The 15,394-nt window shown below is 39.4% G+C and overlaps 1 protein-coding gene across 1 annotated transcript; it reads left to right on the top strand.

Annotated features, from left to right (window-relative positions):
• Positions 1-6,976: 6,976 nt before the first annotated feature.
• LOC121968262 (cyclin-U1-1-like) lies at positions 6,977-7,953 on the top strand. Its single transcript, XM_042518712.1, has 2 exons — positions 6,977-7,482; positions 7,578-7,953. Exons 1-2 carry the CDS (start codon positions 7,118-7,120, stop codon positions 7,858-7,860), a joined length of 648 nt encoding a protein of 215 aa, XP_042374646.1. The 5' UTR covers positions 6,977-7,117; the 3' UTR covers positions 7,861-7,953.
• The last annotated feature ends 7,441 nt before the right edge of the window (positions 7,954-15,394 follow it).

Below are 15,394 nucleotides of genomic sequence, written 5' to 3'. Positions count from 1 at the left end.
ATTATATCAGTTTCTTGTTTGGACAAGAAAGGTTTCTCGTTTACTATAAAGAACAAATGGTGTTCCGTCTATTTAAATGATATGTTCTATTGTAGTACACCTCTGATAAACGGACTCTATATTCTAGACCTTGAGAGCCCTATCTATAACATAAATACCAAGAGGTTCAAGTAAAATGACATGAACCAAACCTACCTCTGGCACTGTCGCTTAGGTTATATAAATGCCCAGCTCCATAAGGATGGTTTGCTGGACTCATTTGATTTTGAATCATATGAGATATGCGAGTCATGCCTACGAGGCAAGATGACCAAGACTCCCTTTAGTGGGCACAGCGAGAGAGCGACTGATTTGTTAGGACTTATACATAGTGATGTATGTGGCCCTTTCAATGTCGCTGCTAGAGGTGGTTATAGGTACTTCATCACATTTACTGATGACTTCAGTAGATATGGTTATGTGTACTTGATGACACATAAGTCTGAATCCTTTGAAAAGTTCAAAGAATTCAAGAATGAAGTACAGAACCAGCTTGGCAAGAGTATTAAGATACTTCGATTCGATCGAGGTGGAGAATACCTTAGCCATGAGTTTCGTGACTATCTAGCTGAGTGTGGGATTTTATCCCAACTCACTCCTCCTGGAACACCACAGTGGAATGGTGTATCCGAAAGGAGGAATCGTACCTTATTAGATATGGTATGATCTATGATGAGTCACACAGATCTTCCGACATACCTTTGGGGCTATGCTTTAGACACGACAGCTTTTATACTCAACCGAATTCCATCCAAGGTCGTGATAAAGACACCATATAGGATATGGACTGGGAGAGATGCCCAGGTGTCTTTTATGAGGATTTGGGGTTGTGAGGCTTACGTTCGACGTCAAGTCTCAGACAAATTAGGACCCAAATCCGACAAGTGCTTTTTCATTGGATATCCCAAGGAAACTAAGGGATATTACTTCTACATTCCCAGTCAGCACAAGGTAGTTGTGGCAAAGACTGGGGTCTTTCTAGAAAGATATTTTGTTTCTAGAAAGACTAGTGGGAGCGCGTTCGATCTTGAAGAAGTTCAAGATGCGAACAATAGCACTGATGCCTCGATGGAAATTGAACTGGAACCACAAAGTGTTGTGGATGATGTTGTTCCACAAGGAGTTGAAGAACAACAACCAGTTCAAGTTGACATACCTCTTCGCAGGTCTGATAGGGTACGTCGTCAGCCTGAGAGATACTCATTTCTCTTGTCTGACCATGATGACGTTATGCTCATAGAGGATGAGCCTACCACCTATCAGGAAGCTATGATGAGACCAGATTCCGAGAAATGGCTAGAAGCCATGAGATCCGAAATGGAATCCATGTACACTGGCCAAGTATGGACTTTGGTTGCTCCACCTAAAGGGGTAAAACCCATTGGATGTAAGTGGGTCTTTAAGAGAAAGACTGACATGGATGGACTTATCTATAAGGGTCGCTTGGTAGCTAAAGGTTTCAAGCAGATTCATGGTATTGACTATGATGAAACCTTTTCTCCAGTAGCGATGTTTAAGTCCATTTGGATCATACTTGCTATTGCAGCCTACCATGACTATGAGATATGGCAGATGGATGTCAAAACCGCGTTTCTGAATGGAAACCTGCTCGAGGATGTGTACATGAAACAACCTGAGGGTTTTGTAGATCCACAGCATACTAGCAGAGTATGCAAGCTGCATAGGTCCATTTATGGACTAAAGCAATCTTCTCGGAGCTAGAATCTTTGATTCGATGATGCAATTAAACAGTTTGGTTTCATCAAGAACGAAGATGAACCTTGTGTCTACAAGAAGGTTGTAGGGGACATAGTTGTCTTCCTCATATTGTATGTGGATGACATACTGCTCATTGGGAAGGACATCCCTATGCTTCAGTCTGTCAAGACATGGCTAGGGAGTTGCTTCTCAATGAAGGACTTAGGTGAGGCATCCCGCATTCTAGGGATACAAATCTATAGAGATAGATCTAAGAGATTGTTTGGCCTAAGTCAGAGTACATACATTGACAAGGTACTCCTAAGGTTTGCCATGCAGAACTCCAAAAAGGGATTTCTGCCGATGTTACATGGCGTGAGTCTTTCGAAGACTCAAGGTCCCTCTTCTAGAGAGGAGAGAGACCGCATGGATCAGATCCCTTATGCCTCAGCCATAGGATCATGTGCGCCATGCTATGTACTCGACACGATGTCTCGTATGCTTTGAGCATGACGGGCAGATACCAGTCAGTGAAAGTCATGGATAGCGGTCAAAAATATTCTTAAGTACTTGAGAAGGACTAAAGAATATTTCTTGATATATGGAGGCGATGATGAGCTAGGTGTAAAGGGTTACGGTGATGCTAGCTTCGAGACCGATGACTATAGATCGCAGTTGGGGTTCGTATTTTGCATTAATGGTGGTCTTTGTCACTGGAAGAGTTCGAGCGGGGATCGATGGCTGATTCTACAATGAGTACATTCTTTGCATCGAGATCGCGAAAGGATTTGGATCCATGAGTTCATCACTGAACTTGGGGTGGTTCCTAGCATTGCTGACCCCATTGAGCTCTATTGTGACAACAATGAAGTTATAGCACAGGCGAAGGAACCTCGCTCACACCATCGGACCAAACACATACTACGGCGCTTCCATCTCATTCGAGAGATCATCGAGAGAGGAGATGTGAAGATTTGCAGAGTACCTACAGAGGCTAACATCGTAGATCCCTTGGCCAAGGCTTTGGCATAGAGGAAGCATGATGGTCACACTAGGTCATTGGGGCTTAGAGCCTACACTGATTGGCACTAGTACTAGTGGGAGATTGTTAGCTAGAGCCCTAGAGCCAATCATTTGATGATTGTATTTTGGACTTGTTGTATCATATTCTATATAAATAAAGGCATTTGGTTTTTGGTTATTATACTTACTTGTATTGGTGCCAAATAAACTAAGTATAATAACGTTCTTGAGTAGACGGTTCTCACCTATATCAATCGGTTAGTTGAACCGATAGTGAGATGATATAGGGAACACTACTCTTAATCATTCCTAGTCGAGTATTAACATTCAGGGACAATATTAATGCAATAAGACTAGCATGTAGGTCAACTCGATGACTTGATCTCACAAGTCATGGATATAGAGATATCAAGTTAACACATGGGTATGCATTGGAGAATGTATACTGAATGACCCGCCATGAGAAAGTATCATGGATCGTTATATGAGTGTCATATACTTTCTCATGTAGCTATTAGTATGACTACTAGTCCTTAGACCTGAAGTCACCATGGATCCCTACATAAGGAGTTATGTACTTTGGTTTCGTCAAACGTCACCCGTAATTGGGTGGACTATAAAGGCGATTACTGGGTATGTAACGAATTATGCAGAGGGATGTGAGTGATGTAGATGGGATCTATCCCTCCTATATGACGGGAGCGACATCGATATTCTTGATAGAGCGAGATCACGAAGTGCATGGTCATGCCCAAATGAGTCAATATAGGATATTGAGCTCATTTGATTGAGTGAGTCTACTTAGAGTTCAAGATTTAGATTGATTAGAGGATGATACGGTCTATGCCTCACATTGATCAATCTAGATGTCTAGGATAGAAGGACACTTGTCATATTTTGTGAAGAGTCACAATTAGTAGTCACAAGGTGATGTTGGATCTCAACATTCTTGTAACTTGGGTAGTAATGATGTGTTACTAGATACCGCTCATTACTTATGCTCCTAAATGGGTTTAAGGGCATTGCCAACATTACAAGAACCTATAGGGTCACACACTAAGGGCAATTAGATAGAGATTAGGTTCATTAGATGAACCTAAATGATTACGTTCATATGATGAACCAAATTGGATTAAAAGTAATCCAAAGTAGGCTAATTGAGTTGGACTCAATTTGGTTCATGTGTTAAGTGAGTCTAATTTGGACTTAGACTCATTTAATTAATTTAATTCAATGAATAGAGATTCATTAAATTAAAAATTGACTTGAACCAATGGTTAGATTAAATCAACCAAGGGAGAGAAGTGGTCAAGTTTGACTTGACTTAAGTAGGAAGATGAAGAGTCAAGTTTTGACTTGACTTTGACTTGACCAATGCCACATCATCAAGGCTTCTTCATTTGGTCAAGTTTGACTTGACCAAATGTCACCTCATGGAGGAGATCAAGAGACTTGACTCTTGATAGTTCATGGGGGTTACATGCCTTGAAGTGGCCGGCCACTTTTAGGTGGAATGAAAATTGATTTTTTCATTCAAGTGGTTGTATCTTCATCTTCTTCTTCCTCTTGAGTTTTCTTCTTGCTCTCCCTCTCCTCCCTACTGATCTCTAAGGTTGCTAGCACATCCTTAGAGATTTTTCTCCATCTCTTGCTTGTGTGGATACACATAGAGAAGTGTCTACTTTGACACTTTCGAGATCCGGCGAACCGAGGACAAGCGGGATTGCGAAAGGCTTCGCATCGAAGGTATAAATCTTTCTTCATGTAGATCTAGGAGTAGATCTAAGTTGTAAACTCGTACTCGTAAATTTTGTTCTATACTCTTCGCATGAGATCCAGTGGCATGGGTGATTCGGGATTTCCGCGACACGAAAATACGATTTTCACGACCCGATAATCCAACAATTTTATCCTATACTAATCAACTCAATCATGTTCTGAGTGCTGCCATTTCTTCAACGGATGCAAGGGGAGAGGCTAGAATAGTAGTTCATTCTTCAACGGATGCAGGGGGAGAGGGTAGAATTGTAGTTATGAAAATTGATCCAATGCTTCGGCGAAAACCATATCTTATTTGGGACCATGTGAAACCTAAGACGTCTAACTAGTATTATTAACCATGTGGTAGCTACAACATCAAAATTGAAAAGAAATACCTTGTTTAAACGAGGGGCATCCTACGATGGGGTTGTGGCACCCAATTCAACCTCTCTGTACTTAAGTGCGGAGTCCTCCGCATAATGCCTTATTTGAAGGTCCATCTCACCTTACATTCATTGGATGTATTATTATTATTATTATTATTAAATATCCTACTCAACTTTTTCCACTCATACAGTACTGTGACTGTGTGACATAGGATGATCGTTTCGAAGGATGCCATCAAGTTCCATAAAAGATTAGGTAAACTATCATATATCCCTAAATAATATTTATGAAAAGTGATTGGTTGTTTGCCGTATGAGATTTTGGGATCTAATCATAGAGTTTATGGGGCAGAAATTTATACACCCCATGTAATTTATCCCTCATTTATTTATCTTCCAATGGTTATGATTTATCTGCACTGTATTTATTTTGGAACGGACTGACTACAGCGTTAGAGGTGAACTGTTCACCTTTTACCCCAGGAAAATTTATTTATTTAATTTTTATAATGTATTTTATGTTATTAGAATTTAATTGATTCAACTTAATGCAGGGTCGTATCCAACGAGAAAGGTGCGTAACGTCTACGTTTTTATAATTTGTAATCCTGTTATTGCAGGATAAAAATAATTGTATCTTAAAATGCATAAAAAAAAAAGTCCAACATCTTTGAACTTGTGTAAACCCACCTATTGGATCAAAAGCGCACTTGAGCTCTAATCTGTTCATCATAAGTCCCAGGGATGTAATGCAGTCTCCCATATATTTGAGGAATTTTTGAAAAGAATATTTAAATATTACTCCCTCTCAAATATTTTATATTGGATAATAATATTTGAGAGATATTATAAGAGTAAATTAGAGAAAAATCTCCAATCACAACTTTAACTTTACATGCAATCCCTATGTCTAAAAAATTTTATTTTCACTCCCTATATGCAAAGTTTCATTTGCTTCAATTCTCCCATGCAAATATCATTACCTAATTACCCTTCAGATTTTTTAGGTACAAAAAGTCTAAAAATGAGTATAATTCTTCTCAAATTCAGCACTTTAAACTCGAATCCAGTATATTTCTATCAAAATTAGCCTATCATATTTGTTAGGTATAAAAAATCTAAAAATAAGTATAATTCCTTTTAAATTCGGCACTTTAAATTAATTTAAGTATATTTTCTAGCAAATTGAACATGATTTTTTTCCTACTTAATATAATTTCTTCTAAATTCAGCACAATTAAAAAAAATCTAGTATATTTTCTATTCAATTAAGTATCATTTAAAAAAAATCTAGTATATTTTTCATCTAATTAAAGTGGAAAAAGAGTCATACTCAATTTGATAGAAAATATACTAAATTCTAGTTTAATTTGCTGAATTTAAGAAAAATTATACTTATTTTTGGAGTTTTTACACCTGAAAATATCAAAGGCAATTAGATAAATTAGTATCTATTATATTTGACTAGGGAGTGGAAACAAAGATTTTTGTCAATGGGGACTGTATGCAAAGCTAAGTTTATGATTGAGGATTGCATATAAATTTACCCTTATTATAAATTATCAGATATAAATTTATATCCGATGATTTCTTAAAAAATTGTATAGAGTGGACCCATCAAAAAAATAGATCATCATTATTGTTTTTTTAAAATTTAATTAAAATTTAGAAAAATTAACGGAAATGAAATATTTAGAAGTAAGATACGCGAGGAATAAAATCTATAAATATTTATTTGATAACATATTTAAATAATAATTAATTTGAAAGTTAATGTAAAAAATATATTATAAATATTTAGAGAAATATTATACTCTAATATATATAAGAGGACTAGAGGACGGAGCAACAGCGACCACAACAATGCCCCGTGTCATCTCCAGGTGCGTACGTGTGATAGATATTTACGATGTACGCCACGGTGGAGCGCTTGAAAACTACTTGTCGTGGAGGCCAGATCATTCTTGCCCCCCTTTCAAATCCCGCCACTGCTTCCTTATCCTCATCCTCCCCCTCAAATTCTCCCACTCCACCGAAATAAAAATGAACTCAATTGATCGACCTACATGGACCACTTGTTCATCACCATGCAGCCAGCCACAGGATGCATATAGCGATTCACCAATCCGAACTTGGAAAACAGAGGCGCGTAACGTACGGTATCCCTCTATATAGAGTATCCATGGTGTCAACGGCGGAGTGAGCCGCCGATGGACTCCGTTTCTGGCGGAGACGACGCGGAAGCCACGGTCGTCGTGCTTGAGGCACTGGCGCACTCGCTGGAGAGGATGGTGGTCCGCAATGAGCTGGTCGCCAGCGAGGAGGGGACAGAGGCGGAGAAGAAGAGTAGGGGGCTCGCGGCGTTCCGTGGAGCGCAGCCTCCGGGGATCGACCTACGGAAGTATATGGAGCGGCTCCATCGGTACACTCGGTGCAGCGCCTCGTGCTTCGTGGTGAGCTACGTGTACATCGACCGAGCTGCACACCAGCATCCGAGCTCCGCAGTTGTCTCGCGCAACGTCCACCGCCTCGTCCTCACCGGCCTCCTCCTCGCCTCCAAGTTCCTCGACGACACGTACGCACGTTAATAATTATCCTCCGCTTACGAGCTAGGTAGTTTATTGTAAAATTGTTTCCGAGAAATTAATTACGCTGCAATCATCGGAACAGGCATCGCAACAACGCATTCTTTGCGAAGGTGGGAGGTGTGTGCAATGGAGAATTGAACCGAATGGAACTAGAGCTGCTCTTTTTGCTTGACTTCAATCTGGTGGTTGGTTGGCGCGAGTTTGAGACCTATTGCCGCCATCTAAATGTGGATATGGAAAAGCTGATGCCGACGAAGGATGTAGAGACTCGCGTTTCCACCAAAATAATTAATACTGATCAAGTCGAAGTTTTTCTCAATGGACTCGCTCCTTCTGCCTCGCATCGCCGTTCTATAGATTTGTGAAGATGCTCTCCTCTTACAAACTGGTTGGCTTCCGTGTACAAATTCTTGATGATCGAGAACAAAGTAATGTCTCATGAGTTTTATTTTATTTTATTTTTTACATTGTTTTTCAACACTGACGATAAAAATCTGTTTAATTATCGAACAATGCCGTGGGCACTACTATTATTATTCTCCTCATAAACATAAGTGGCAAAATATACCAAGTCAAACTCAGCTTAGTTATTTATTTACTGGACTTGTTCAAATTTATTTATTAAAAATTTTATCAAATTTGAGTAGAGCTCTAATGATGCAACGGAACTTCACCTCCACGATGGATGCTAAAATAGAAGACTTGGCCACGATGAAGAATGTCCTGTGCAAAATAACATACATATACCAAAGTTATCTAGTAAAGCTTCTTTATACTTAACTCGAATAGTAAAAAATAAAATAAAATAATGGAGAAAAAAAATGAGATTAAGTTTAGATCAGCATCATAAACCTAGTAATACGATGATGAAGAAAGACCCCACTAAAAATAAGTCAAATTAAGAAAAATCAATTAACGTGGAGATTAAAGTCAAGAAGGATAAAGGGGCATTGTCCTCAGATCAGGCAAGGTCGATCTTTCAGCTAAGTTATGGCAGGACGGGGCGGTATGCTCGAACGGACGAGCAAGGCCAGGCAGACAACAGAAGGCTAAGAGATAAATAGGCAGTACCTCCTTTGGCCATCGTTACTGTCGAGCGGGGGGTGTGTCCATTCCGAAAGGAGCCCTCCAATTATGAAAAGACTAAGTGAAAAGAGATTGCTTTGGGCAGCACAACCGAGTGGAGGGTGTCCTGGCCGAGTGGCCATCGGTCGGCCTACAACAGGACCTACCTCTTCTTACTCTTTTAGAGGTTTGTGCCACTGACAACAAAGCATGTTCCTCAAGTAAATAGTATGATAGAAGTTTTTAGCCTATCACATCAGGGATTTGTATATTTGCTTAAGGAAAGATGTCAGAGATACTTTTGGACTATCTTTCCCTAAGATGCATGGGAAAATGTGCCCCGTCTTATGATGCATGAGCAGATATTACAGTGATACTATAAAAGGGGGTTTCCTATTAGACGTTGCATTACTTGCAACGTTAGGAAGATGAAGGGACGCCTTTTTCACCTCATCTTCCTCCATAATGTGTCATCAAAGCATCGCTTACAAACCAATACATTCTTCTTATATAATGAAGCGTCCAAGAGCAATCAAGAAGGGAGAGGAAGAGGGTGATCAGTGTGACCACAGTGGAGGCGACGATGGGCAAAGGAGAGCATCCGAATGAAACAGTCCACAAACTGAATTTTGCATTTCATTCACCTTCACAATCAAGCTTAACACTTAATTCGATTACCAAATCTTCAATTCATTCCACAATCAACTAAGTTAATAAAAGTAAACTGTTAACGCAACTCAAGTAAACCATTCAATGTCTAAAACAGTCCACAATCACTAAGATATGATATATTGATCAAGAATTCCTCAAACATTCAAGAAGTAAACTTAACACTAGCTGGACTAAACTGAAATCAGGAATTTAAAATAAGAAACAAACTATGAACACATTAAGCAACTTAACAAGGGATTTGATTACAAAAATCTAAAGGAGATTAAGAGCAAAGCTAAGAAATCAATCAAAATTGCAAAGATAGGAAATCATATCATCAGATCTGAGCAAGGACATCAACAATTCAAAAGGAAACAAAATCTAATAATCATCCACAACCGAACCCGATCTCAAACTCCTTCCTCTTTGCTGTAAAATAGAGATGAATCAGGGAACGCCCATCAAGCAATCACTGGCGAAGATCTGAACTCTCAGCTTATTCAAATGAAATCCAAGGCTACTTGTAACGCCCGCCCCTCCACTACTACCTTAAGAAGGACGGGGTTACTTAAAACATACATACATGCATAAATATGAAATCATGGCAGCGGAAGTAATTTAAATTTTTAATAATATCAACATATCATCATACTCATATAAACATGTTAACATGACATGGCATGGAGAACTACATGATCATACTATCATAGTAGCATTTTTTAACTAAACATGTGAACAGGGTAGTCATGCAACCTATTAAACATGCTAACTTGCTAATCCTTTCAACATATCATGTGAACATGCTAGCATTCATGCATATAACTTGACTTAGAAAGTAGCATGTGAACAAGTGGAAACATAATTATCCAAACAGGTTAAACATGTTCAAGTTATTATATTGTAGCAACCATCAAAACCTAAGGTAGAAAACATAGAATAGTTCACATGCATATTTTAAAACATATATAATTTTTGACACACAAAACATATCTTCATCCACCATGCCACTTCCACACACATCTTTGCCCTTCCTGATGTTCCCTTTAGTTTAGTCATTCTTTTCCCTTCTCTGCAGTACAAGGAAAAGTAAAATTATAAGCACATAGGCTTAGTAAGATCCTTTCCTACTCACAAAAACCATGAATCATGAATTAAATATATAGTAGTGACATATTCATTTATTCAACCTATAACTTGAACATTTACATGCTAGCATAAAGTAGTGGCATACTCACTTAATCCAATCATAACATAACATGTGAGAGCATAAGCATAAGGTAATAGCATGTTCATCTAGGCATCATAAACCTATCTCAAAAGAGCATAAATCATAGCATATGGAAGCATAAGCATATATAGCATGAAACATCTCAAGAGAGCATATACCTAAAGCATAAGAAATCATATAGCATGAGATATGTAGATGCAAGATGTTCTTTTGAAAACATGTATCATATAGCATGAAATAAATATATGCGAGATGTTCTTTTGAAAACATATATCATATAAGTACTTAAACATAATCTCAACATGAGAGTCTGGCTTTGTACCACATACATACATGAATGCGCGCATCCTAAGTAGATCCAAGGTAGCTAATCTTAAACCTACTAGGAACTAGGCCCGTTTCATTGACCATCGACCTAGGGGCAACTTAGGAGCTCATCCCTTTTACTAGGCCCGTTTCATAGACCATCGACCTAGGGGCAACTTAGGAGCTCATCCCTGGTACAAGCCATACAAAAGTAAAATAGCATACATATTTCTTGTCATAGCATAGGATATCATGTTTCTTGTCATATCATAGCATATCATGTTTCTTGTCATATCATGAATAGTGCTCTTAGTCCCAACTTAAGGGAAGCATCTCTTAGGCTATCATGAAGAGTGATCTTAATCCCAACTTAAGGGAAGCATCTCTTAGGCCTTTCATCTTACATAAGTCTTGCATTACCATAACATGATGTCATAAGGTGAACATAGCATATAGCATAGCATGTAGAGTTATAACATGATGACATGAAGTGCACATGACATATAACATATCATAGGAATCATATCATGATGGCATGAAGTGCACATAACATATAGCATATCATAAGAATCATAACATGATGGCATGAAGTGCACACAACATATAGCATATCATAGGAATCATAACATGATGGCATAAGTGCACCTAACACATAGCATATCATAGAAAGTCATAACGTGATGGCATGAAGTGCATATAACATAAACCCTAGCTTTCTTAGTTTGGCCGAAACTTACAAGCCATGGTTCTAGGTTTTTCAAGCAACATCTAAGCATGAAACTTTAACTAAGATCACACCATATATAACATAGCAAGTGAGACTCTTAGGAAACATAAATGAGCTCCTAACCCTAATTTCCAAACCTTGGCCAAAACATACAAACATGATTATGGGTTATTCAAGCAACATTAAAGCATGAAGACCTTAAACTAACATCATATAATAGATTGCACATCATGAGGAATCATAAGCTAACATAGTTTAGGTCTTAAATTTCCCTTAATCCCTTTATCTCTTCTTAGCCGAAACCCTAAGAGTATTGTGCTAGTTTCTAAGCAATATAAAGCATGAAAAACTTTAAACTAACAACATATAATGGGTTACACATCATAAGGAATCATAGCAAGCATAGTTAGGTTTCTAAATTTCCCTTAATCCGTTTTATTCTTTCATGGCCGAAACTTTAAGGGAGAATGATCTAGATTTTTAAGCAACATAAAACATGAAAACTTCACACTAACATCCTATAGTGGTTATACATCATAAGGAATCATAAGCAAACATAGTTAGGTTTCTAATTTCCTCTAATTTCTTTTTATCTCTTCTTGACCGAAACCCTAAAAGCATAAATCTAATTTCTAAGCAATATATAGCATGAAAGCCTTTAAACTAACATCATATAATGGATGTCATATCATGAGGAATTATAAGCAAGCATGATTTATGTTTTAAATTTTCTCTAAGCCCTTTATCTCTTCTTGGCCGAAACCTATTAGGTACATGGTTCCAAGTTTTTAACCAACATAAATCATGAAGACATCTAGAAATCATAGATGGCCTCTTAACCTTATTTTCTCATCTTAGCCGAAATCTATAAGGTAAGATCCTAGGTTTTCAAGAATTCTTTAAGCGTAGAAACATGTAGAAGCTACTTGTACTGCAGGTGAGGGGAATACTTACATCCTCTCGCTTGATTTACTAAGAGAATACCCTTGTCTCGTGAAGCTTTCCTAGGAAGGAGACCTTAGCTTGGTTCGGCAATGGTGAGGAAGGAGGGCTTGATTTCGGTGGAGAGGAGGAGGAAGGAGGAAGAGGGAAGCAAAAATGAAGTTTTCCTTTCCTATTTTCCTATTTATTCTCAATGAAGGAAGAAGGCAAAACCAACTTCTCATTGAAAGAAGAAGAAGAAAACTTAAAATTTTCCTTCTTAGTGAAAGGGAGTCTTCTCTTTCCCTACCTTTAACTACAATTTCCCTCTCTTTTATAACAGCACACCCCTATTGGGGCTACTGGTTATCACATACATGCATCTAACAAGAGGTCCAAGGTTCAAACCTTGCTCATGCCTCTTTTTGGTTCTATTTTTCTTTTATTTTGGAAAAATCCATATAAGGCCTATTCTAATTCATGCAACAATTCATATGAAATCATTAGGGATCCTATGGGTGTTACAGTCCCCCATACCTCATAAAAGTTCGTCCTCGAACTTAAAATAACTCTGGGTACTTTTGTTTCATATCGTCTTCGCGTTCCCAAGTGGCTTCTTTGAACCGTTGATTTTGCCACAGGACCTTTACTAAGGGCACCTCTTTGTTCCTTAGTCTTTTGACGTCTCGATCTAATATCTGAATCGGTCGGCTCTCATAACTTTGGTCCTCTTGACCCTGCACTGTCTATGGTTCGATCACTAGGTCTGTGCGAGGAATACATTTCTTGAGCATTGAAACATGGAACACGTTGTGAATCACCGACATCTCCGGGGGCAGCTCTAGTTCGTAAGCTACCTTGCCGACTCTTCTCAGAATCTGATAGGGTCCCACATAGCGCGGGCTTAGTTTTCATTTCTTTCTGAATCTCATCACTCCTTTCATAGGAGCTACCTTGAGAAATATCAAATCCCCGACACTGAATTCCAACGACCTACGTCACTTATCTGCATAGTTCTTCTGTCGATTCTAAGCAGTTTCTATTCTTTGGCGGATGTTCTATATAGCACGGGTGGTGTTGTCAATGAAATCTGTTCGGAATCCCATCTCCTTCTTTTCGCCACCTTCGTACCATCATATAGGGGATCTACATTTCCTCCCGTACAAAGCCTCGTAAGGCGTCATTCCAATAGTAGCCTGGTAGCTATTGTTGTAGGTGAATTCTGCTAAGCATAGATATCGGCACCAACTCCCCTTAAAGTCTAAGGCGCAAACTCGTAACATATCTTCTAGTACTTGGTTCACCCTTTCTGTTTGTCCGTTTGTCTGAGGGTGGAAGACAGTACTGAGCAATAACTTCGTACCAAGAGCCTTCTGAACACATTCCAGAAATGTGAAACAAAGCAACCATCTCTATCAGAAATGATGGTCTTAGGAATCCCATGTAATCTAACAATTTCCCTGACATATAATTGAGCCAGTTGCTCAATTGAGTAGGTCATCTTGATTGCTAGGAAGTGGGCGAATTTTGTCAATCTGTCCACGATTACCCATATAGCATCTTAACCGTTCGTCATTTTGGGTAGTCCGGAGATGAAATCCATAGAAATGTCCTCCCATTTCCATTCTGGAATCTGAATTGGCTACAGTACTCCTCCAGGTCTCTGGTGTTCTGCTTTAACTCTCTAGCAGGTCAGGCAGGTACTGACATACTGAGCCACGTCTCTTTTCATACCAAACCACCAGAATTCCTTTTTCAAGTCTTGGTACATCTTGGTGGATCCAGGATGCATCGCATAGGGTGTTGCATGAGCTTCTTCCAGTATCTTTTTTCTTAACTCTGGATCGTCGGGAATACATAAGCGGTCCCTAAGGTATAATACTCCACTGTCAGCAATACGGAATCCGTCATTCTTTCCATCTAAGCTCTCTTGCTTGATCCTTTGGATGCTTGGGTCACGGGTTTGCTTCCCCAATATATCGTCGAACGGCGTTGGTGCTATTGTCAGGGTAGAGAGCTGTCCGGACATATTTTCGACCCCGTAACACATAATTTCCCTTGGCTTCCCAATAAACTCAAACATCGGCTCTACTTTAGGCCGAAAGACCACTTTTCTTTTTCGGCACTCGATCGAAGCACCGTACTTGCTCAGGAAATCCATGCCCAATATAATATCATAATCCTGCATGTCGAGCACTATTAGGTCACAATAGAGTTCTCTGTCTGCGATTCTGATGGGTGCGGCTCGCAACATATGAGTAGACGACATCACTTCTCTCGAGGGCAGGGTCGTTAAGAACTTGCAATCTAAAGCTTGTGGTGGCATGTCTATCTTCCTTGTGAAAGGTGTAGAGACGAACGAGTGCGTTGCCCCAGTATCAAATAATACAGTAGCGTGCTGACTGAAAATAAATATCTGACCTGTGACAACCGTAGAATCATTCGCCACATCTTCCTTGGTGAGGGAGAAAATCCTAGCATTCGTTGTAACTGGCAGGACTTCCAATCTCCCTTGGCTTATCTGAGGGCCTTCTATCGCAGTCTGCATATAGTGTAGCTGTGAGGGAGCACCTCGGTTCTGGACATACTGCTGAGAATGTGTCTGAACCTGAGTAGGGCAGTTTCTAGCCATATGTCCTTCCAATCCACGGTTGTAGCACCTATTTGTACCCATACGACATTTTCCAGGATGCTTCTTTCCACACGTGGTACACTGAGGGAACATGGGTTGCTTGCTCGTTGGACCACCCTTAGAGTCGTTCCATTGCTTTCTCTTGCCACTGTGGTTTCCTTTCCAGTTGGCTCTGGTGCTTTGAGATTTCTGTCCTCCCGACTGGGCTTGACTTTTGCCCTCGTTTAGCGCCTTCAAGTAGTGTTCGGTGATCAGGGTACTGCTGATTAACTCTTCTGCAGTCTGCGGTCTATTAACTCTGCCGGCCACGTTCAGAGTTATCTCGGGTCTGAGCATCTTTAGCATGAGTCTGACCCTTTCTCTTTCTGT

This window comes from Zingiber officinale, chromosome 3B (genome assembly GCF_018446385.1).
Source record: "Zingiber officinale cultivar Zhangliang chromosome 3B, Zo_v1.1, whole genome shotgun sequence".
NCBI classification, from domain to species: domain Eukaryota; kingdom Viridiplantae; phylum Streptophyta; class Magnoliopsida; order Zingiberales; family Zingiberaceae; genus Zingiber; species Zingiber officinale.
The sequence above is the reverse complement of the archived record's forward strand: the minus strand, read 5'-3'. Positions and strand labels throughout refer to the sequence as shown.

What these genes read in the sequence shown, in the direction of transcription:
- LOC121968262 (XM_042518712.1), top strand. Translation starts at nt 7,118, where the DNA reads ATGGACTCCGTTTCTGGCGGAGACGACGCGGAAGCCACGGTCGTCGTG. An exon ending in TCCAAGTTCCTCGACGACAC is followed by an intron (nt 7,483 to 7,577) that starts GTACGCACGTTA and finishes TCATCGGAACAG; the next exon opens with GCATCGCAACAACGCATTCT.